The sequence below is a fragment of the Apteryx rowi genome, unplaced genomic scaffold (genome assembly GCF_003343035.1).
Source record: "Apteryx rowi isolate R43461 unplaced genomic scaffold, aptRow1 scaffold_1152, whole genome shotgun sequence".
NCBI classification, from domain to species: domain Eukaryota; kingdom Metazoa; phylum Chordata; class Aves; order Apterygiformes; family Apterygidae; genus Apteryx; species Apteryx rowi.
In genome coordinates, this window is record NW_020447367.1 from 48,965 (window position 1) to 74,274 (window position 25,310).

The 25,310-nt window shown below is 39.1% G+C and overlaps 1 protein-coding gene across 1 annotated transcript in view; it reads left to right on the plus strand.

Moving 5' to 3' along the window:
• Window positions 1-25,310, plus strand: part of AHRR (aryl-hydrocarbon receptor repressor) — a 77,787-nt gene that overhangs the window by 6,480 nt on the left and 45,997 nt on the right. Inside the window, exon 2 of the mRNA XM_026080390.1 lies at window positions 1,638-1,819. Within this exon, the coding sequence (XP_025936175.1) occupies window positions 1,638-1,819 (182 nt within the window). The remainder of the gene's footprint in view (window positions 1-1,637; window positions 1,820-25,310) is intronic.

A 25,310-nucleotide genomic window follows, 5' to 3' on the forward strand; every position in this document is an offset into this window, starting at 1 on the left:
GTGAAAAGAATATTAGCAAAGACCCAAAAATTAGTGAGGACCCAAAAATTGAGCAAGATTCACAGTTTCACCCTCACAACTTTAATTTGCCTCCTTCCTCATTTGTGATGTAGTTCATCTTACGTGTTTTCACAATACCTTTTCTATGGCATCTGGTTTTGTTTGCTACATGACATGGATGCAAAATGGGGGTAGATTAGGAGTGCTTGGCTTTGAAATCTAAATAACATTTTTAAACAAACTAACTTCTTTGTATGTATTTATTTACCCTTCTAGTCATTTGAAGTGGAAAGTTTGAGCAGGTTTTTATAGAGCTTCAGGTTTGAGTTTGTGTGTGTGTGTTTTAATCATTGTAAAAATGATTGGATAAAAGTCATGTTAGGACCCTCACTCAAGGGCCTGTCTGTATATGTGCTTGTAAAAGACATGGAGAAGCACTAGGTAAGGCTGCAGGCTGCCTTTGGAGGCTCTTGTGTTAGAGGACAGTGAACTGGAGCTGTGAGGGTCCGTGCACAAGGAGCTAACATGTCTCCACATGGTATTATTGCCACTGATCTCAAGTGGCATACTGGCTCCGTAAGAGCTGTATCTTGACATCATGAAAATAATTTGAACTTCATTTCTCTGGACTTCAGGGGTCCAGTCTAACACTTTCTGTTACTTGAAATTCTCCCTTTAGCTGTTGCCTTAGTTATAGTTCTGTAATCAGAAGAACTGTAACTGTAACTGTATTTTCTCACAGAGTCCTAATTCTGAGTCTATTCAACTTTCTCGAAAACCATGAGGTTCATATTTCATGCATATGAAATGTCTCTGACTTGGGAGGAGATTTTTCAAACATCTAGAGTAAACTGACCAAATATTTGGATTTTTTACTCTGAACTTTTCCTTTTCTTCATTTTTAATTTATCTTAATCTTTTATGGGACCAACTCAGAAATAAAAATGGCTGTAGCATTTCAGCTTCACCCTTCTTGAGCTCCTTGGCACTTGTAAGACTCAGTAAAGGGAGTTCTTTTAAATGATCTGCAAAAAAAGAATATTTAAAGTCTTTATGTTTTGTTTAGCACCAATGGAGATAACAGAGAGAAAATCTCTATAGCACTGTCATTTCCTGTTTCTAGGAAGGAATATCAGTGTTCTTAAGAGCGAAACCAAATTCTTATCTTTGTTAATACTGATGTAGAAAGGTAAATTGGAGCTTCTGATATGATGCTTTGAATGAATACAGTGGGTACTGAATGGTTTCATGCATTAGATATGGTAATTTTCCTCTGCTGTTCTGACACTAATTTGTACAACATGGATGTGAAATCTTTTTTCCTGGTATTCACTAAACATGAAGATAGTACTTCTTCCCCTGAAGTGAGAAGGTCCTGAATAAAAGAGATCATTCCCTCATCTGTTTTCCACTGGGAAGATGTGAAAAAAGAGGCCGATGTCCATGTCTTTGCACAATGGCAAATGCAGAATGGTAAATTTTAAAATATCTTTTTGGCAGAGGATAGAAACTTTAAAGATTTTCACAGAAGTTAAATTAAATATGCCTGTTACCAGCTCATTGGAGGTAATGTCTCAGTGTCTGGGTGTACTATGTGGAGGTATAACAGGTAATTGATAATGTTTTCTCCACCACAGAAGGCCTGCAGTTGGGAATGAAAAATCTAATCCTTCAAAGAGACACAGGGACCGTCTGAATGCGGAACTCGACCATCTGGCCAGCCTCCTGCCTTTTCCATCTGACATTATATCTAAGCTGGACAAACTTTCTGTGTTGCGCCTTAGTGTCAGCTATCTCCGAGTGAAAAGTTTCTTTCAAGGTAGGTCTCTTAAACATATCAATGTTCCATTAAAAGCCTCCCTTTTATTTATTGCTGCTTTGTACTAAGCATGAGTAAAATTAAAAATGTAGTATTATATTAATAAGGTAAGAAAAGATCAAATCTCTATTACTGAACTTACTTATTTTGTGTATGGGATGCTGCTTTGGAATTTTTCTGTATTTCCTCCTATGCTGTTTGTGTGTTTTACACCAAGTGATGTGATAACCTCTGCCCCCTTCGCAGCATATTTTAGAAGACAGGAAAACATGACTGTAAAATCCCCAAACCAACAAAGAGGTTTGGGGCAGATGTAATACCTGTAGCTTCTTTGAACTCCCTTTTTGAAGCTATTATCGTTCCTGTTTAAAATGTCTGTTTAAATACATTGTGAAAGTAAAGCAACTACCATATTACCTATATTTACTGTATTCTCAACAGGAAATAGGCTTGCTTGAAAGTCCAAAAGGATCACTTTTTCAGGATAAGTGAAGTTTGAAGGGTTGACTAAAGCTATAATAGGCTACACTTTGTTTTTGTAGCTGTCTGGCACACATATAATCAAAAACAAATGTGCATGTTCGGATGTACATAATAAGAATTCTTCCAAATTTGCAGACAGTTCTAGTTTCTTCTGTTAATGAAGTATTTGGATATTTCAACAACTTACATACAGAAATTGGAATGTTGGTGTGCCAAAATACTCTACTTTTAAAAACCAACAGAATAAAATACTCATGGTGCTGCTATTCATCAAGCTATTTTCTATGCCTATCCAGTAATGGATAGCAAAAAATGAAGAATCAGTGAATGCTGGATTAACCATTTTTAAATTAATCTTTGAGTTCACTACAGCAGGTCCATATTAAATACTTTTCTCTTATTCTTATTTCAATTCCTAATAAATTTAAATTCTATGTTAAAATTAGACCCAAACAAAAATGCCTGACAAGTCGTCAAGTTAATAKTGTTCTGTGGAAATTGGCGTTCATTTTGTCAGGTAGTTTGTAGTCTTGAGTGTCTCACATCATTTTATCAGCACCTAAAGCCACTATTATATTAATCTCCATGTAGTTGTACATCCTAGGTATTCTGTTCTCCTTGAATTTAGTGGAGTCTCCTCTCTGGGGCTCACTATCTCCATAGTCAGTTCAGTCCAAGCGAATGATTTGTCACTGCCATAGGACATGCACATTTTACCTATAGAGAAATCCTTTCTTCTGTAGCAGAATGGAGGGAGGTTGGACTCAAGAAACTCTAAGTGATTTAGAAACATTCTGCTATGCAACATTTTTAGTACTCTTACAGGGCTGTTTCCATTAGAGTCACAGCTCCAAGCACAAAAACTGATGTTGCTTTTTCCCTCTTTTCATACCTTCTGTCGTAAGTTATCGGAAACCATGGTGGCCTATAAAGACAGCTCTGTTTTAAAGTGTATCATGGGCTCACTGTATAACAGCTGCATACAAACCAGATTTATATTCAGTCACAGAGATGACAGAGAAGTGTTACCTCAAAGCTGACTTTTTTCTCATGGCTTACCTAGTCCTGGAAGAATGACCATGAAATAGGTCCCTGGTTTTATGGGCATCTGAACAGTCCTTTCTCCAAGTGATATGAGTGAAGTGAAATGTAGAGAAACACTCGTGGCTGAAGGAAAGGGAAAGGTGAGAGAAGAGAGATTCATTAACTTCTCCTGGGAATATTCAGAAGCTCCAAGGCCTCTTTCATGCCTTATTATCCTATGCAGCTTTTGAGGGAATGGGATATTGCCTTTCAGCCTCAGTTTCTACCCTCTTCTGTCCTCCCATCCAATTGGCATGCTGCCTTTCAGTTTTATCTGGTTGGCTTCATCTCACATATTGGCACAGAGCTCCCAGGATCCTTCTGTACTCATTCAGGATATGGCGGGGAAAAGAGAAATAGAATCTACAATGAAAACATTAAATATTCAAAAGACCAAAACCCAGATTAGGAATGTAGCTATGGAGACCCTCTCCAGAGCTGTTTAAAAAAGAAAAAAAAGCATGCCTGTTTGAAGGAATATAATCTGCCACAATTTACAGGTGGATTGTAGAGAGAAACATAATTGTTTTTTTATGCATGTTATTTTTCCTTTATTATTACTACTCCTTCCTGTTACTATTCTTTATTATGTACAGTGTGTACAGGGGAGCCCTAATAATTTTTTGACTGAAGAAACGGATTTGTTGGTTAAATTCTTGCATTGGTTTTGTTTATTTTAATACAAAAGAAATGCCAGATTATGAGGAGGCTCTGGCAGTCTGCAGGACGTATTCCAAGCTGACATCAGATTACAGATGGTGGTGTTATTGATAGCCTGAACCTCCCATGTCAACTGTGGCATCTGATTGCCCAACCTCCACCATCCTGCAGTTTATAGAGTGCCTCTCTTTCCCTCTGAACACATACTAGAGAGTTAATGCCCCTTCCTCTGAGCTTTACTTTCGTTTCCCCTGGATTCACAAGGAATAAGCGGTCTCCAGCTGCCTTTACTATTCTTCTGGCTGAGTTTCTAAGATCTATTGTCCTTTTATTTTCAAAGGGGTGGATAAAAGTAAAACAAGTAAAGTCAGACTTCATTATTCTAAAATGTTGCATGTTTCAAGAGATTTCATTCATTTTAATCCCCAAATTACCTAATCAAACACATAGTTTGTGTTCCCTCTTTTCTTATTTTTAAATGTTTGCATCATGAAACTAAGGTTACAGAAAGCATTGTTTATAGTAAAGGAAGGAAACTACATGCCATTTTAAGACAGAGAGCAGGCTGAAGGTTCAGAAGGGTGGAGTGAAGGAGAGGTGAGCAGCTGAAACAGAGCTGGATAAGGAATGGGTGCTAATGTTTGAGTAAGAGCAGGAGCTGCAGCCTGGGCTTCATGTCATGTCATGGTCTACTTCCTTATAGTTGTGTTTGGAGAAATAAGTCAGAATCTGATTTTTCTAAGCACAAAATTTGGTAAAAAGTCACCTAAAAAAAGCAAGCAAAAGAGCAGAAATAGCTTATTTGTGGCTTTTTAAATGAAAGGATCGTACTAAGTTGGATACTGTTACAAACACTGTTAGGATAAGAACGGACCAGTGGTATACAGAGATGTTACAAAATTTTTCATACAAAAAATACATATCTGGTAAAACTGGCTTAGAAAATCCATACTAATTCACCCAGAGAAAATTAATCCAAAGGAACTGATATTCACTAGAAGAGAGAAAACTAGAAGATAGAACATAAAAATCAGTAAATGAGGAGGGATAGTGGTCAGCAAGTTGTTCTATGCTTGTAATATGATATGTTGACATAAACAAGAAAGCCAAGTGTGGATTTTGGTCTGTTTACCCAGAGGCAGCATGTCACTAAACAGGAAGGTCATAATCCCTCGCTGCATGGGACCAGTACAACTCCATCTGGAATACAGCTCTCTGTTGTGGGCATCTTCTGGTCACAAGGGCATTAGTACATCTAACGGGGTTTAGAATAAACACATGCAAGTAGTGACTGTGAGGCTGGATGGACCAAAAAAAAAGAAAAAAAGAGTAAAATTAGCTCAAATATATACAATTTATACGCTATGACTGTATGTCTTTACAGAAGAGAAAAGTGTGTTGTGAGAAGGGAAGGGATCATTTAGGATATTTTAGAGTGGCACAGTGGAGGAGCCAAAGAATGGTGACAAGCAAGCTGGAACTTAGTCTGAATATCAAGAAAAATGTATCTGTAATGAGTTCTGTTCATCTGTCCAATATTCCTAAAATGGAAGCAGTGGAGATTCAGGACATTCAAAATTGTAATCTGTGACACACGGGCATGTGCATCTTTCCTTCAAAATACTGTTCTTTTAGTTTTAAGAAAGTTAAGGTTACATTCTATAGCCTAATTTAAAAAAAAATGCTATTTGCAATTTTTTAAACATGAAAAGTGCTATTTAACACATATGTTCATATATGACATTGTAGATTCTACTGCAATAACACTTCAGTAATTCCTATGACAACAATTAAAATTATACGCCTTCAATAATCACACTGGTTTCTAGACATACTCATTTACTTACCACTAGGTGTCCTTTCAGTAGCTACTCTGGAATAATACAGGGCTATGTAGAATAAATGTTCTATTTATAAAGATCTGGGAGGAATGTACGGACATTACCCGAGTATGCAGGGATGGGGCTAGGAAGGCCAAGGCCCATCTGGAGTTTAATCTGGCGAGGGATGTCAAGGACAACAAGAAGGGCTTCTATAAATACCTCAGTAACAAAAGGAAGACTAGGGGAAATGTGGGCCCACTGCTGAATGGGGCAGGGACCCTGGTGACAATGGACACAGAAGAGGCAGAGATACTGAATGCCTTCTTTGCTTCCGTCTTTACTGGTAAGACCAGCCCTCAGGAATCCCAGGCCCTGGAGATCAGGGAGAAAGTCTGGAGAAAGCAAGACTTTCCCTTGGTGGAGGAGGATATGGCTGCTGGCAGCTGGCAGCTGTCATTGCAAGGCCACTCAATCATCTTTGAAAGGTCCTCGCAATCAGGAGAAGTGTGTGAGGACTGGAAGAAAGCCAATGTCACCCCAGTCTTCAAAAAGGGCAAGAAGGAGGACCCAGGGAACTACAGGCCAGTCAGCCTCACCTCCATCCCTGGAAGGGTGATGGAGCAGCTAGCCCTGGATACCATTTCCAAGCACATGAAGGACAAGAAGGTGATCAGGAGTAGTCCGCATGGATTCACTGAGGGGAAATCATGCTTAGCCAACCTGATAGCCTTCTCTGATGGAATGACTGGCTGGGTAGAGGAGGGGAGAGCAGTGGATGTTGTCTACCTTGACTTCAGCAAGGCTTTCGACACTGTCTCCCATAACATCCTCATAGGTAAACTCAGCAAGTGCAGGCTAGATGAGTGGACAGTGAGGTGGATTGAGAACTGGCTGAATGGCAGAGCTCAGAGGGTTGTGATCAGCGGCACAGAGTCTAGTTGGAGGCCTGWAGCTAGCGGTGTCCCCCAGGGGTCAGTACTGGGTCCAGTCTTGTTCAACTTCTTCATCAGTGACCTGGATGAAGGAACAGAGTGCACCCTCAGCAAGTTTGCTGATGATCCAAACCTGGGAGGAGTGGCTGATACACCAGAGGGCTGTGCTGCCTTTCAGAGAGACCTGGACAGGCTGGAGAAGTGGGCGGAGAGGAACCTCCTGAAGTTCAACAAAGGGAAATGCAGGGTCCTGCACCTAGGGAGGAATAACCCCATGCACCAGTACAGGTTGGGGGTGGACCTGCTGGAAAGCAGCTCTGCGGAGAAGGACCTGGGAGTGCTGGTGGACACCAAGTTAAGCATGAGGCAGCAATGTGCCCTTGTGGCCAAGAAGGCCAATGGTATCCTGGGGTGCATCAGGAAGAGTGTTGCCAGCAGGTCGAGGGAGGTGATTCTCCCCCTCTACTCAGCCCTGGTGAGGCCACATCTGGAGTACTGCATCCAGTTCTGGGCTCCCCAGTACAAGAGGGATGTGGCACTACTGGAGCAAGTCCAGCGAAGGGCCACGAAGATGATTAGGGGACTGGAGCATCTCTCTTATGAGGAAAGGCTGAGAGAGCTGGGCCTGTTCAGCCTGCAGAAGAGAAGACTGAGGGGGATCTTATCAATGATTATAAATATCTTAAGGGAGGGCGTAAAGAGGATGGGGCCAATCTCTTTTCCGTAGAGGCCAGCGACAGGATGCGAGGCAATGGGCACAAACTGAAACACAGGAAGTTCTGTCTGAACATGAGGAAAAATGTTTTCACTGTGAGGGTGACAGAGCTCTGGAACAGGTTGCCCAGAGAGGTTGTGGAGTCTCCTTCTCTGGAGATATTCAAACCCCGCCTGCACGCAATCCTGTGCAATGTGCTCTAGGTGTCCCTGCTTGAGCAGGGGGGTTGGGCTTAGACAATCTCCGGAGGTCCCTTTCAACCTCAACCATTCTGTGATTCGGTGATCAATAGCCAACTAGGGGACATAGAATGAGTTCACCATATCGATTTCAGGTATGAAAATAATTTTGCAGGGAATTAGGTATTAGGGGATAGAGAATATTCGTTAGTCATTTATTCCTTCTTTGGTGACAGTTACAGGTTAGTACCTTGAAGCATATGGCCAGTTCATCTTAGTTAAGTTGTTTAAGCAAAAGCCCTAGTTCTTTTCCAAAATTTAGATCTTCTTGTTGAAACAGATTTTTCCAATATTCAGTTTAACACTTGCTATGGTGGGCTCCCTCTCTCATTCTCATGTATAGCTCTGCTGGCTTCAAAACAGTTCCTCTGCCTCCTTGATGTACAGTCTTCAGACCTCTGTTATCAGTTGGCAGAGGCTCTGTTAATAATCTCCCCCTCCCCCAGGCTATATGCATTTAGTCTTGTTGCATTTTCCTGATAAGCACTTCAAAATGCTTCACAGCAATAACCTTGCAATCTCACCAGATCTCTTGCATAAAACGGAATGAATTTGCATCAGTATTTAGACTGAGAGACATCGACTGCTACAGGAAGCTGTGCTGGTCATTTGGGCCTGGCAAAAATTTGGTTTGTGTGAGGCTCCTGTGGGGGTTTAATGGCTGTGACCACTTGTGCTTGCTGGAACTATGTCTTGGCCGTATTCCGTCTTGGTTAATTGTGTTCTGTCTTCTTTTGTCACTCTAGAAAGGACATCCTTTAGTACCTCTTGCTTCTAAATTTGTTCAATTGGCAGAAAAATGGTAGTCCCCTTCAAAACTGACTCCTATTTGTTGCTCATTTAAATTGTTCCCCTCTAGCATAGTTTTTAATTTTGTAAATCAACATAAAAGGAATACCACCTTGTTCTTTTAACATCTGAGATCCTTTTTGAGAAACAGTTAACTTAAGCTTCCCAGTGCCTACCAGAAAATAGTTAGGACAATTTAGGTAGATCAATAGGTATAATAAGAATACAGTTAGAACTAGAACTTAAAGCTCATAATTTTCAGTTCTTGATGTAACAAAGCTTACATTGGTAGGTCATACAAACTTTCCTTCAAAATACCTTTCATTAATGTTAATTGTTTTAGCCATAAGCATTCCTAATAAATGCTAACTAATGTTGCTGAATACAGTCTTAGATGACAAAAGTAGAGACTTTAATATGGATGATTTTTTGTATTATTCCAAAAGTGTGGGTATTTGGAATCCTTTGCTCCTTTGTTCCCTTACTGTTAGGATAGTTTTCCTATCCTAGCATTGTATGCATGCACACATGTATATTTTGTGTTTCTGCGCACACACACAGTCAAGCGCACACACACACACACACATGCATGCACACACAAAAATAGCAGCATCCCCACAAAAAACTCCTTTGCAGTATTTTTTTTGACTCTTGGTGTTTATTTACTTCCAGACTTCTTTTCATCTTGGAAGCTGGAAGTTTGATAGATTTAAGGGTGACTAAATAAGGAATGTAGAGAGTCCTGGATTGCCTTTGGGAATAATTGTAGTAAAAGTTTCAGAAAAGCTTGTAGTAAAATTGTAATCTAGATCTTTCCAAAACTAGTGACAGTCTAGCGTGGAGAGATTTTGTTTGACCTGCCATAGACTGGAGTTATATATGGATTTCAAACTGAATTATACTGGAGTTTGAGAATATTTATCTATAAATGTTATTTCATCTATTTCAATTTAGAATTTCAGATTGTAGGAAATACTTATGCAGTGGACCTTCCTCAGTGAAGAATCAGCTATGCCTAAACTTGATGGGCATTTGTCTAATGTTTTCATAAATCTTTAACATTGGTGATTCTACACCATCCTTGGCAATCTGCAACATCTAATCTGGATCTCCCCTATTGCAGTTTAAGCCTCCCTTCGTCAGGGGAAGAACAGTTTATTCCCTTTCTCATGGCAGCTCTGTTTTCACATCCACGAAAATGTCTCATGTTTCCCTCAGTCTTGTCTTCTTTGGACAAAACAGGCCTGCTCCTTTGTTTTTTTTCTTCTCAAGGACCATGTTTCTTTAATCATTCTTCTTGCTCTACTGTTGCCTTTTTTCAAAATTAGTCTACACATCCTTCCATGTTACAGCAAATGACTGGTAACTTTTCTCAGAGTATGGTTTCTTAAGTAAACTTGGACCTCTTTTCAACAAGATTCTTCAGCTTACTTATGAAAATACCATGAGGCAGTAGGAAAGGCCTTTTTGAAGTTAAGACATGAAATRTCTCTTGTTCTTCTTTCCTCCTATCCACATGTCCAGTTGTAGAAGGAAATTAATTTGATGTAACATGGCAACATATTCTTGACAGATCTGTTGACTTCTACTTTATTTGTTACCTTTAAGTCTTTACAAATAGGTTGTTTGATATTTTTCCCCAGCACTTTTCTAGAGATTGAAGTTCAGCTGCCTGGCCCTGTTATTCTTGGTTTCCTTCTTCCATCCTTTCTAAAGATAAACTCCATTTTTGTCCTTTTCAAGTCATTTAGAACCTCCTCTTTCTATTATGATTTCTGGTAGACTAATAGTTAATAGCTCCAATATTGCTTCAGGTATATTGCTCCAGTATGCTGCAATGAATTTCACCAGATGCAACCAACTTGCAAATGTTAAATTCATCCAAACACCCTGTTCCCCTTTATTCCATCTAGGCTTTTAGCTTTGTTGCTGGTATTTAGTGGCAGTGTCAATGCCACTAGCTGATGGAAGCACAAAAGGCAATAAACACTTAAACCTTTTTTGCATTATCTGTTGACAGCTTCCCCTCACACTGAGGAGCAGAAAACTCTTTCCTCAATCTTCTTATATGTTTAAAGGCATACAGCATGTTTTTGTAACCTTCCCTGTCTTGCCTTGCATCTTATTTTATGTGTTGGCATTTCTGTTTTCTTCTGATATGCTTGCGCTTTATTTATCTTTAGTTATTTGACAGTTTTTCATTTTAAATTTTTTTCTTTGTGAGCTTCCAGTCATTGAAGAACTCATGATTTTGTTAAGATGGTCCTTCATTAGGTTTCCCATCTTTCACTACCACTGGGATAACTTGCTCTGATCATCTACATATTGATTTGTTGAAAAAACTGCTTCCCTTAGATATCTTTCCTATGAGATTTTGCCTTCCAGTTCTCCGGGTGTACGAAAGTTTCCCTACTTTAGACCCAATGTCTTTATTTTGCTATTCTTTTGATTTCTGCTGCTATAAGAATCAGGAATTCCAGAATTTCCTGATTGCTTTCACCAGGCTGCCTTCTCACATTCTAACCAGTTTCTCCCTTTCTATTGTCTCTTTTATATATTTATTTTTTCAGTTCTGGCAGGAAGCTACACACTTTGGTTTCTATCTTTCTTCTGATTTAGCGTTATATTAGTGGGCCATTTCCTTTTACTCATTTATGTGTTTGGTGTGATTCAATTCCCACTGATGTTTATCTTTAATGGAAATTGTATTTATCCCTTTTAAGAAGACAGCAACAAAGGATTCCTCCCAACTGGCCTGATCTTCAGTATCCTCAGTTACTTGCGATATGTTCCAGCTTTCATCTGCTCCTACTGTATCCGTGGCTGTTGATCTTCTAGCTCAATAACATATATGGATTTCTTCATATTACTTTTATTCAGATTCCTGAGGTTCATTTGTTAGATTATTTAGATTAGGCTGTCCTAAGGAGAGACTGTGAGGTTGTTGTGTTATTTATTGTATAATTTGAACAGTTAGTGCAGCAGTTCCCACTGCTGCAGATATGCTTCTGATGAGATGTGCAGGCCAGTCCTGTGACAGTCACAGAAAATTAAGAAGTTAAAACTTGAGACTGGTAGGAGAGCAAAGAATGATCTTGTCTTCAGTGCATTGCCCAGTACTGCTATGCTTTATGAGTGCTTCTTGGCTGAACTGAAGCTCCTCTTCTGCAGTGGAACTAGAGGGGTTATAAAGCTTCCCTTTTTCCTGGTTTCTCTCCCTAACATTTTTCTTTCCCCAGAATTTTCTTTTCAAATTTGCTCACCTAAAGTTTTTTCTGGATTGCCAAGTTTTTCATTTTGGTATAAATATGTTTTTTAGATTTTACTTTGCATCAGCCAGGAAATTTTTTCCCCAACAAGATTTAAAAGATTTTGAAATTAAACTTAGAAGTTTGAGTTCAATGTTACAATTAAGGCCCATACTGGATATATTTATATGGGAAAATATTTTTTCAGTTGGTGGTTGGTTCCAGCAGCCTGAAGTTTTCCCTTAAATATAAAAAGCATAGTATTACTGTACATGTAGTGGATATATTTAGAGAAGATATAGGAAAAGTAAGAGAATAAAAAATCTGAAGAACAGATAAAGATAATATGTTAACTCTGAGAATGGAATAAAAATGCCTAGATCAGCAATCATGGAATTATACCTTCTTGCTTCCACCTCTTCACTGCCACCAAGCTTTATTCGATATGGTTAATACACTGATTTCAATTATGCAAATAATGAGAGGCTTTCAGATTACCCTTAAGCTTCTAGTTTTTGATGAAACCTGTAATTTCAGTGCAGTTGAGGGTCTCTGCTTAGCTAGCATTGAAACTGATACCTTGAATCAAGAAATCCCCAGTATATTTGAATGGTATAACACTTACAAGTTTGTTTCTTTAAAGACATATTCTACTGAATTAGAGACACTGTAGGGTTGCCAGTGGTGTCCTCCAAATTTGAATGCCTGAAAGATTTCTTTCTTGAAAGAGAAACTAACGACTTTTCATTTTAAACACAAACAAAATGTCTTTAAGGTATCTGTTGTTATTGTTCACAATCATAGCTTATTAGATTATCTATAAGCTTTTAAGTTATTTAGGTTTATTAGGGCATATTCAAGTGCTTGCACTGTAAAAGAACCTGCACGGTCAGAGTGGGTAACAGTTAACACTATTCCACTAGCTATATTGAGTCGTTGTATTCAAATTATGAAAGTGTTCTGAGTGTTTCAGACAAAAAGGGACTGTTCATGAAAGAAACACCTTTTCCCCTCTTTACTACTCTATAATTTTACCATTTTCACAACAATATAGCAATTTAAAGAGGAAAAGGTGTATTGCTGAGCAAATGGCACATAAGTACATCGTTGAAGGAAGACCTACTGTCTGCAAGTCATTATCTAATTAAGTGCTAAAATATTATGTCAATGAAATTTAGTAGAAGTGTCAAGACTTTAAAAAGGCTAGCTGTATATATTCATTCCTGAGATCCAGCCCTGGAGTAGTAGCTGCACATCAACTTTCCCTCACATTACCCATTTTCAAACAGTAGATTATTTTGATTCGATTTCTTTACATTTTTTATTGCTAGAAAAACCACATTAATGCAACATATTGCYTATATCAAATTTTCAGGTTTTTTTCCCCCTAAGTTTCTGGGGAAACCATTTATTTCATGTAACAAAGTACCCAAGGCTGTTTTGCACCACACTTCCTCTTGGATAATCTGGAGATCTGTCAGACCCTTTGCTGTCTCTTGGGAGAAGACTTGATCCCCTCTTCGTGTCTTGTTGTAAGAGGATTGAAGGTTATACTACCTCCTCCTGCTGGTGGGTTTTCTCCTCAGCTTCCTGTAAACAAGATGTGTTTTGTCAGAAGAGAGAAGTAGAGTGGTTTGTTCAAGCAGGATTTACTTCTGGGTGAGTCTATATTCAGGAAGAACAAGGTGACACTTAAATTGCTTGAATTTTTCTCATCTTTGAAGATGTTGCATTCTGAGCCTGGGTCTAAATTCCATAACTGTTTTTTTGAATAATGGCAAACAAAGAACCTTAATTATAAATTATAGTCAGATCTTTTCTTATATTCTTTTGGTACTCATCTGTCATGTGCTATAGGTTGTTTATATTGGCAGACCTCATAAGCTCAGATCTGTTAGGCTGAGTTGGTCATCTGCATGAAGAAGGTTGGACTCTGTAGACTTTGTGCTGCCTTTGGGCAACACACCACAGTTATGATTCTTCTTGCAGAATTTCCTTTTGCAGCTCTGGATCTATATCTTAGACCGCTTTACTGTTGCTGGATGCCGTTCAAGTGAACATCCTTGTAGGTCTCAGTACTTCTCCTGATATTAGCAAGACCATAAATCCAGGGAGCTGAAAATGACAAGTGATGGGAGAAGAGTCCGCAAATGTTAGATTTCTCCTAAGGGCTTTTGCACTGGAATAGTTTTACTTTTTGTAGCCATAGTAGAAGTACTCTCAGAACCAGACAACACAGTCATAGAGACACACAATGGCTGGTTTTATAGGTGTTCCCACAAACCACAGCTGCTATATTGGTCCAGTGCTAGGGGAAATCCCCCAAATACTCTGAACCAGTAAGCACATGCTTTCATATTTCTTCATCTTGGTTATCCATTTCTAACCATTCTGATTTGGTAGCCTTTATGCTTGCTTGCATTTGGTTAACTCACACCATGCATCTCACATAGCACTGATGTAAATAAGTGTAGGCATGTGGCAAGAAAAAAAATAGACTGAGATGTGCACTATCTTTTGTATTCACAGATACATTTTCTTGAGCACTGTGCTTGCTCAATCATTCCTCTACAGCTGAGAGGACTTCTTAGCCCAGCCTGATACCAGCTGTTGAAATCCTCATAGCCCCCTGTGGATCAAGTTCTATTATCCAATGCTATAATGAATGGGCTTTCACTGACTTCATTTTCTTGAGTTAAATTGTGTTTGGATGTTGGAGATTGAGAAAGAACTTAATGTAAGTTTAGTTCTAATGCAGCTCAAGTTTTCCTTGGATATGGAAAAAAAGGATTGGTTTCCCTCATAAAAAAGATTGTATTTTTCCTCCAGAAGTTGCTAGCAATCGCAGTGATTGTAGAAGGTGCTAGCAATAATTTTGTCCTAATCACTGCTGCAGTGGATGGGAGGTAGAAAAGCATTCCCTCAGGCATGAGTTTGGCTTGCTTTACACCTGTTCTCAGTTGCATGAGTGATTACCTTCTCTGAGAGGAAACATTCTTCTTTAATGTCAAGAAAATAATTTACTTTGTTTCTAATTTTAAAGATATATTTTAAAGGAAAGACAGTATTTCTTATCCAATAGAAAAAGGAATTTAGCTTGGCAYAATATAATTACATAGGGCTTTGAAGATGAATAGTTCCAGGCTAGAGAACAGTGTGGGAGACTGTCTTCCTGGTTTCTTTTTTCACTCTGCCACTACATCACATTTGGCTTACACCACACAGTAAAGTGCTCTGCAAAGAACTCCAAAATAATGGCCATGTCAGAGGTGGTCCTATAGCAGGAAGCAGAGTGGCTGTATCAGGTTGGGGATATGCCCACATGAATTAGTCCTTCTGAGAGGCACAGCTTACTGGAATATGTACCTTGTTATCCCAATACAGCCACACTTTTTTCAAGTTTCTGTCCATTATCCCCATGTTGCAGCATAAGAAACCATATGCCTATACAAACGCCCCTGGAGCTAGCTCAGAGCTCTTTGCACTACAGTCTATCATTGTCCAGCACAGACATACCTTTCTGATGCTTGTCAGATTACCTAACTCCCTTCTCTTTCAGTTTCTGTGCCAGTACAGTTGTATTGGCTATGCCAAGGCAGACCTCAAGATGACACTTGTGGTCCACGGAGATGGGAAGCTGCACATGTAGGCTCAGACCAGACAAGAACACATTTCAGTGCGTATATATCCTACCTGCTTTATCAGGTTTTGTCATTTAGCGCAGTATCAGGCAAAACTCAGTAAGCGGTCCTCAGACCACTTGCCAAACAGTAATGTGGATGGAGGTGGGTGAGAACCATGTGACAGTATTGTCATAGCTGTTGAAGACCACTCATTCAGAGAAGCATAGACATAGTCAGGAATTTTTTCTGATGAGAATTTTGGGAAGGCAAACCATTAATATCTTTAATTAAGAGACTACCATTCAAATTTACAGTCTAAAATGCTGCTTCCTTTGTAAGGCTTTTTAAAAATAATTTGAATTACAAGATTGTCAGTTAGRTTTGCTTTAAAGAGCTTTTTGGCTTTGCAGTGCCTTTATAGAGTCAGTTCATGAGATTCCAAAATGCTGTCTCATATGCCTCACTAGCAATGGCTGGGCATGGGGGCATGTGAAATATGGAGGCTGCAAAGATGTGCCTGGACTAGACAAAATGATCATATTTTAAATTGTACTTACCAGCATTTTTCCCTGTCATGATTTTCAGCTGAACTTTGTACCTAATACAGATCAAGTCATGTGTAAAGATAAGTTCACTGGTTGTGGTCAACCTGGGTGGGGGGTAGATGGGTGGAGGGTTGGGAGGAGGGGCGGGCATAAAAATTTATAAGCAAATCTTTAACTGGCTTCCATCATCTGCTTGTTAGATTTTCAAAGAATTGCTTTGTCACTTCTCTGTTAACCAGTCACAGATCTGTTTTCTTTCCTCCTTTCAAGAGTTTTATTTAAAACACTTCTTTCTTACTCTGCTCCCCGAAGTCTTACTAATTGTTACGCCATTGATACTCTGAGACCAATGTGTGTCATGTAGGTCATTATCATCTCACTGGTTTTTTGTACTGCTCCCTCTGTGTGTCTCTATCTGTCTGTTGTTTCCTATTTTATACTAGGTATGTGCATGCTTTGTCAGTGAGGGACCAGTTTTTTATTCTGTGGTGCCAAATGTGTTTCCATCTCTAGTAGTGCTAATGATTCACTGGAATGACTCAAGCCAGAGAAAAGTGGATACCAAGGCAAGGCTAAGTGGCCATAGGGTTTTTTGTAATTAATTCTGTCTTTTCAAGATTGTATTTAAGCCTCTGATAAATTCCATTTAAATTTTATTTACTGATTGCATTTTATTAACTTTTCTGAGTGTACTTAGGGTGTGTGTTTTTATTTGCATACTGTGCTTGGAGTCTAAAATCAGTATATCTGAAATCTAAATTAAACACAAGCAATAAATAAAGTATCACATTGGAATTCAAATAGGCAACTCTTGTTATTCCAATTACTGCCTCAGAAAATGTTTGCCAATGACTGGGAACTCTTTTACATCATGCAACAGTTAACAATGACATCTTCTCTGAGTAGCATCTGAGGCATTTGGTCAGCATTCAGGATATTACTAGGTGACCCTCAAGCAGCATTTCTTAGGATTTCTTTAATAATTGCTTATCCAAGTACTGACCAGTCCTCACACTTTTGGAGAAGACTGAAGTCTCTTCAATTCATCCCTTTCAGTCTTCCTTGTTGTGTAATTTCCAAAATAGTCTGGCATATCTTTTTCTGAAAGCTATCCATGGACAAGATCAGAGCTTCCTTTCTTTTCTCTTAAACCTTTTGTCCATTCTATTGCTGTCATCACCATTGTTCCAGCATCCACTATCAGAAACATCAGTCAGGGAGCAGCAAGGGTCAGCAGCTGCCTATGGGATGGGGAGCTGAGCGCAGTAACACGGCTGCAGGGCAGGGACCTCACCTGCCAGGGCCCCATCCCTTAGTACCGAAGTGAGGGCAAGGCAGGCCCAGGGGGTGGCAGCTGGGGTCAGCCCAGAGTCCAGGTCATCAGGCAAATCCATGGTGAAGAGTCAAGTCTGAGGTCAAACCAGAAAGGCAAGTCAGGGTGAAGAGCAGGTCCAGTGGTGGTGACCAGGGTCAGACACAGTCCAGTGATCACCAGACAAGTCCCTAGTGACAAGGCAGGTCTGAGATCAAGCTGGGAAGAGAGTCTGTGAGTTGGGGTCCTGATCTGGTTCAGTGGGGCCCATGGCCAGGCACAGGCAGAGCTGCACTGTGGCAGGGGCTGTAGCTCAGGTGAAGCCAAGCACTAGAACCTCAGCTTAAAAGCAACTCCTACAGGAAGGAGAGCCCTGGCTGAGGCCTCCCCACAGAGCTGTCTGTGAGCACTCTCTCCAAGGTCACCAAAGGAAGGGGGGATTCCTCAGATACACTATCTCTAAGTTGGCCCTGAGCCCAGGCAACTGAACCTCTAGGAGGGGGATGCTCCCAGGGCCCTTACATCATCCTCACTCTCCTCTTTCTCTCTGTCTTGGCTTTATACTTATGGAAAACTTGTTCCCCTCTGCCATTTTTGGACTGTAACTTTCTTTCTGAACACAGTGCAGAGAGTTTTGTCCACATCTTCTATCCTGCTCATTTTACCATCTCTGCTTCACAGAGCTTCTTGACATCACTGGTATTCACGCTCCACACAAATCACAGCTAATAATGTCTCTTTCTTGCCCATTTGTCTGAATGGGTAACTTGCTCTGCCATCTTCACTCTATGCTCAATTTCAAATTTAATTTCCCTTTAAAGCCGTGTAATTGTAATAATTCTTACTTACCAAGTCTTTACTCTTATCAAACCTCTCTCCTTTTTCTCTAGCTTTGACTTCTTCTCCTACAGTCCTCTTTTATTTTCTTCACATTGCCTTTTATGCATGAAATGGCCTTCCTGAAGTCGTGCCTGGGGCACCCATCAAGTCCTCCTGAAGAAAAGTCTTGTTAGTTATAAGCAGAACTACAGGATGCTGGTAGATTTCTAGAAGTGAGTTAATTAATTAATTAATTAATTAGACAACCACAAAAGTTTATGACTTGTCACATGATTTATCTGGCTGATTCTTTGCAAGAGACCTGTCTTTCTAGGTTGTGAACACCCAGTGGTGGCCAAATCTTATTTAAACGCTTGGAAATCATAAAACATGAGATGGGAGCTCATTTGGCCCAAGCAATAATCTCTGTTTCTGCAAAGCTTACCTCATTTTGATATATGATTAATCCTACAATTTGGCTCATTGGATTACTCTGAAGGACTTGTTATCATTTAATTATATTTGGCCTAGTCTCTTTTTTATGTTATTGGAAGGAAAACCCCAACTGACTAACAGATGCTTTTCTCCTCTAATATAGCAGTAACATATTAGTCAGTTCTCTGAGCAGTCATCACCATCAAATGAAATAAATTTTTTAGATTAGGCACGGCAGATTTCCCATTTATAAATCCAGTTTTGATTTGATTACAAGTTTTGGTGCAATCATGTCAATAACACAACTGATACAAATTTTCTAAAGTTTTGGCATCTATATGAGTAGAAGTGGAAGCAGAACACAAATCAGTAAACTAAATTAGATGCTTCTAAGGGAAGTTACTAACAGATTTTAAAACTTCCTTCAAAGAAGCTTGTAACTTGTTTTATAAAATTCTGTGCTATATAATAGTCTTGCCAAACATGGATCACATGGATTTACTGTGTCCCTAAAATTCCATACCTATCCCCTCAGTCGGTCTAATTATACCTTTCCCTTTCTATATCTATGTGGGATATATCATATTGAAGGTATGTAAAGGAAGTAAATCACTGCTTGTAGTTTTTATTGTAATAAATAGTGTCAGTTATTCCCATTTACCTCTGAATCTACAACATGAATTGGCTACTTATATATTGGAAACAGCTGAAAGAAGTTGAGAGAAGAGGAGTTTGATAGCAAAGAAAGATCAAATCTAAATCAAAACCCAACATATTCTAGGTTTTCTTTTTCTAATCAATTAACAAATTCGTAACCACTTTACTAATTGTATTGTTGCAAGCTATATATATCCTCTTATATCCATCTTAACTACTCCTCTATTTCAATATCTGTACAGAAAATGCTAACCACAATGTGTTATTATTATGTTGTATATAATTGTCACTGAAAATTTGTCACAGAACTCTGAATTTTGTTCCAAATATTTTATTAAAATGGTATTGTGCCATCAAATGACCCCCATAAATTTGACAGGAAGAAATGACCCAATAAATAATACTTTGTGGAAACATTTCTTGAAGGGAAAAGTAATGTAACCTAAGCAATACATCTTGAACTGATGAATGTAAGGATTCATATGGAAAATATGCCAATATGCTATTATGATGGCTGATACAGTAAGTGAAGAAAAATGTAGTCAGCATTTCTTCTCTTCATACTTTTTATGTTTTAATCTACATTAGTGCATGTAGAAAAAAGGCTGTGCATCCTAAAACAAGTAATATTTATGATGAAATTAGAGATGTTTTACATTACAGGAATAATTTTCATAGGTATTAAAGGCTCAGCCATGCAAGGTGCAGAGTGCTCTCAAATTATTATGTGTTCAACAGGAATTGAGTTGTTTCAATACTTCTTCAGAACTATCAAATTATATGATAATTAACCCTAGCAATAATCGTTTCAGACTTTTTCTATGTATGTGTTCAAGGGACAAGTTCTCCTTTCTTGTGAGCCAAATATATACCTGTGACATGGCAGAGAGTTTGAAGGTATTACAAAATACAATGTACAAAGTCTTCCTTCTTATTGGTGTTAACAAGCACTTTAGAAATATTTAATAAATCTGGTAAGTGTTGTATTATTTGGGTACAGTGATCCTAAATTTATTCCTGCAGATTTATGGCTGGGAAAGCAGAGATAAAGTCAGTGGGAAGGTCTGCTTAGCAGTCACACCTGAGAAGTCACATTTTGGAGTCCCTCTAGGTATCACAATGGTAACTGATAATGCCTTTAAAACCAACGGTGTGACTCAGATAGTCACCTCTGGCACAAAAACTGCTCTCTTCAGAGGTCAGCTTCTGTACAGTGGATGAGCTCTAGCCCTTGCAGCAACACTGCAGTGAGCTTAAATTCCAAGAGGTCATTTGGAAAAGAGAACTTTCTTTATCATCTTTATCTAGTCAAGCCAAAAAGTCATCATCTCCAGACAGTGGCCTGTGCGCTTACGTTAAATATTCTAGCTTCAGCGAATATTCTGTCTTCTGAATCTCTGAACATAATTTTCACCTAGCTTAATTTTATTTCAGGAAGTAATGTGGAATGGTTTGTGTTTCTCCTACCAGAAAAAAGATGCAATGGTAAACTACAATCTCATGACTCTCCATTGCTCCTTTGCCAAATGATGCATACAGCAGCCTGTGGAAACCATGTTGGGGAAGACTTTTCAGCTGTATGTTCTTGTCCCCTAAAATGCCTGTAGTGGAGATTGGGAAATGTAACAAAAACTTCCCAAGGATGAAGAGGACAGTGAGAAACCTAATCTTCTTCCCACTGAGGCAATCTGCCAGGAAAGTCCTACTGTAGACAAAACTTGGGCAAAAAGCCCATTCTCGGAAAACAAAAGATGTGGTTGGGGAGAAACATAAAGACAACTGGTCAAGTCCTTAATCCCTTATTGTGTTTTACTTAACTTTGGCATTAGTGGGAGTATAATACAAGTCAGTTCTTCAGAATGTGGCCCAGAGTTTTAAAAAATGTGTTGCCTGGAGTTAAACGTGTTTTAGGAATCAAAGCAAAAACCATCATTGAAAAGGATGACGCATAGGAGAGGTGAGCTCACACCTTTATTGCTTTAGTAATTAATTTGGCTGGAAAGTGTTTTGTGCTAGATAGATTGGGCACCAGCTAGCCATATTGCTGCCAGATTAGCAGTGGTAGCAGGCTGCTGGAGAGAAAGAATGATGAAAATTGAACTCAGATTTACACAGAGATAATAGAAGATATGTGATCAGTTTGGGGGATTTTATCAGTGTACTTTCATGTCAAGCTTTTAATTAAATCTGCCAATTTTATTTTTCCTGTATTTACTTTTACTGTTTACCTTGGTGACTTTCCTTCTCTGTTTCAGTATCTGTAGTTTGTTAAACTGTTTCCTTCTTAATTCTTTGAGAAATATTTTCCATTTATTTTTCTCTAGAGGCCTTACTAGAGGTAACCCACCTCATCCCCTTTTAAATATTTTTCATTCTTGCATCTTCCTTGTCTGTAGATTTTCTTGTTTTCTCCATATAGTTTTCCTCTCCCCTTTCTCCCTCTTTGCTACAACCTTCTCTTTCTTGTATTACTCGCTTCTTCCCTAAGCTCCTTTTCTTTCATCTACCCTCTGCTATTCTAGAAATAGGTCTCCATCTATTCAGAGGGAGTCCCTCTACTAACAGAGGGACTTTGGTGGGAAAGAGATGCTCTCTTTTTTCACTAGTAATATATTGTTCTTGTCTCCTGTTGGGTGAAAGAAGGGCCAGACAAACCTCTTTTCCATTCTCCATGAGAGCCTTTTGCCCTATGTGGTCTGAGTGTGGTGAGCCCAGATAGTCTGCTGATGCTTTCATTGCATGGGCTACAGGGAGGAGAGATACCTTTCATTCCCTCCCCTACACAGAGCCCTACCACAGTGTCAAAATGAGGAGAATCACTGCAGCAGAGGAATGAAGCCTTAGGGCAGGAGGGGGGAATAAATAATGAATTGTTGTCAACCCTCCCTGCTGCAATAGGCTGCCAGATGATTGCTTATTCCTTGCTCCCACCCACATGCTTCATGCCACCACCAGCATTCTCGGTCCTTTGTGGCTAATGTTGTGGGCTAGTCAGCTGATGAGTCAGCTATGCTAACTAGTGCTTTTCCAGCTCCCCATGGCAGTGATGGCTTTGGCATAAGAATTTAAATCAGAAGAATTATCTGCATAAAGTGGGAGGGGGACATGGGCATATTAATTAATTTATTTAAGAGCTTACCATTTTGCATGTAAGAGCAGGTTTCCAGGGGTATGCAATTCAGTTCATCTTGTTCTCTTTGCATACACTCTGATGCAAGGAATTTTGAAACTACATCCTGTATTCTCAATACCATCTGTTAGTAAGGGAGTATGGAGTTAATGGGAAATTCAAATGTTGAATAGGTCAGGAAATTAAAAGTTTTGTTCTCACAGCAATTAACTACATGTTGGTCTCAGATGGTATTTTAGCTCATTGGGTTAATGTACAAAATGATTATTGTACCACAGATGAACTCCTGTGCCTCAGCTAAACTTGGCACAAGAACTGAGTGGGAGAAGAGATGATCAGAGCTTCAAAATACCTTTATGCCTCATCTATGCCATGCAGGCCTGGGCCTCTTTGGTGCTTCCCAGGGGTCAGAACACATTCAGGGACTGCTACATCCTATGTCTCACAACCGATGTCAACTGTGAAACATCTGGGCAGTGGGAAATATATGAGACACAAGAATGTTTGAATTGCCCTATTCCCAGGATGCCCCCAGTCCTGTCTTGACTCTGTAGACTCTCGACTGTATTGTCTTGACCATAGCAGAAAGGTTTGCTTGAATGCTCCTTTTCTGATTCTGTATGTCAGGGAAAAGCTGAGCAATGATGTTGTATGCCCAGGCACATACAGAAGGCTCAGTCATAACAAAGTGCTAACTTATTTTAAACTTATTTCTGTAGGTGCACTATTTTCTCTATTTGCTGTCCTCTTTAATCTCCCTTTTACTTGAATATTGTAGTTCTAGGCTAGAACTTGATTTACATTGCTGTGAAAGAACACTTGTAACTCCACTGCCAGGAAAAACTGGCTGGAAAGCACTGGACCATGGTAGAAAGGGAGCTGACCACCAGTATATGCAGTATATAGGGGCAGGAGGAAGAGGAAGAAGTTAGAAGCTTTCTGTTAAGCATGCTTGAAATAATTTTTTTTAACTGGGTTACTCAGAAATCCTTAAAACTTGATAGTAATAGCTTGATTACTGTAATTTCTCACAGTACTTAAACTTATTTCTAATGAAAGAATAACTTTTGACATGTATTTAAAGTCCATTTATTTATTAAATAACAATTTATATTATGCTAATATGAAATTGTTTGATATTGGATTATTAGCTGGAGTATAAGTGAGTTGAATCACATTTCTCTAGGTAATTTTCAAATGAGGTAAATTTCACAAAATAACTAGCAAAAGAATTTAAAAGCAGATTTGCAGCTAATCCGAATCACTTTCTGCATATTCTCTTTGGTCTATAGGCAGTGTACTGACCTGTGGCTCTCAGATGTAACTTGTTAGATCTGTGAAGGGAATGAGGAGAGGTTGCAATAATTATTTGGAAATTGGCATACTGGAGGCCATTGTTTGCCCTAATTTCACTATACTAAATTATTGACCAATTCTTTCTCTAAAATTGATCAATTCTTATTGACCAATTCTTTCTCTAGAATTGTAGCTGCAGTGGTGCTTAGGCACATGTATTAGATGGCCTCTTACATTTCCTTGGAAACTGAGGGCAAAATTTTCATAAGTTTCAGAAATGTTTGAAACCATGGCCTATTTTCAGATCTGATTGCAGCCCTGTCTGCACTGATACTGTTACGCTTAGGGTCACTCCAAAGTTTGTCAACACCCTTCATTTATAGATCACAATCCTTACCTCACCACTGCCAGCAGCACTTTGTCCACCCCTAGAAACTGTGATGTTATTTGGCATCTAAGTTTGAGTCTGACTTGCTGCCCTGACTTCCCTTCCATGTAGCAAGTGTGTTGATCTCTGACAGTGAGTTCCATAAGCAGCAAGGCCACAACTCCCTGTCCGGTTTCCAGCCTAATTTCGTCCATAAATACAAGCAAGGCCTGGAGCAGAGGCAAGGCTGATTCTGAGGAAGTCTTAGTTTCATATCAAAGCTACATCAGGAGATCATCTTTTGTGCAAACTGCAGTGTCATGCAGATGGGAATGGACTTCTCCCAGGGCTTGAGCTGGATGAAGATAGTCATCAAGGTCCAGCCTGAATATCACTTTGGATGAACCCAAGGGCACTGCAGAGGCTGTGGGTACACCTCTAGAGTCACTGAAGCCTGGCTGTAGCATGGGTAGGTGAACCTGCACTAGCTTTAATCTGGCGAGCCTGGCTAAAAATAGCAATGAACTGACAGGAGAGTGTCCAAACTAGTCACCTCAGTCCATATTGTGAGTCCTCAAAGGGCTTAGCACTGTGCCCTCCTTGCTATTGTTACTTATTTAAGATGAATTATAAAGCTAGTTTGGGCAAGCCTATTTGTGCTACCTTTGAATGAGATGTGTCTGTACACTAATCCTCACTAAAAGTCAATGAGAGATACATCGACCTGCTTTTTTTAAACTGCAGGGTCCAGAATAATTTAGAAACTTCTGAAAACTTTACATCAAACAATCAGTGCAAGTAATTCATAACAGAAAAACAACAGTTGTCTTCAGAGTGCTACCTGACTGTGAAAAGGCCAAAACCCCCATTCACTGGGTTGGGCTGACTTACCAAAACAGGAAGAATATTTTTAACTTTTTTCTTTAAATTTACCCCTTCTGGAAGCCCATTCCAACTACTGCCTACAAGGCAGTCCAGTACAACAGATTGGTATGTTGGTCATTTATGGGACATTCTCTTGGCTGAAATACAAAATATGCTTTTCTGTTTTAGAAACTAGTTTATAACTAATATTAATTGTATAAATGTTTGATAGTAAATCCATTTCCTGAACTTAAATGTAAGTTCTGTATCACTGCTGTTTCTAACACTGCAGCAGCAAATATTTAATTCAGGGCAATCTTACCTGTCTTTTTTTATTGAATGTAATGTTTCTTTCACTGTTTACCATAGCTTTAAAATATCTTAATTAGCATAATTTACAGTGATTTACCACATGATTTGTAGATGTTGACCTTTAAAATAATAAATATAAACATGTTGAATAAATATTTG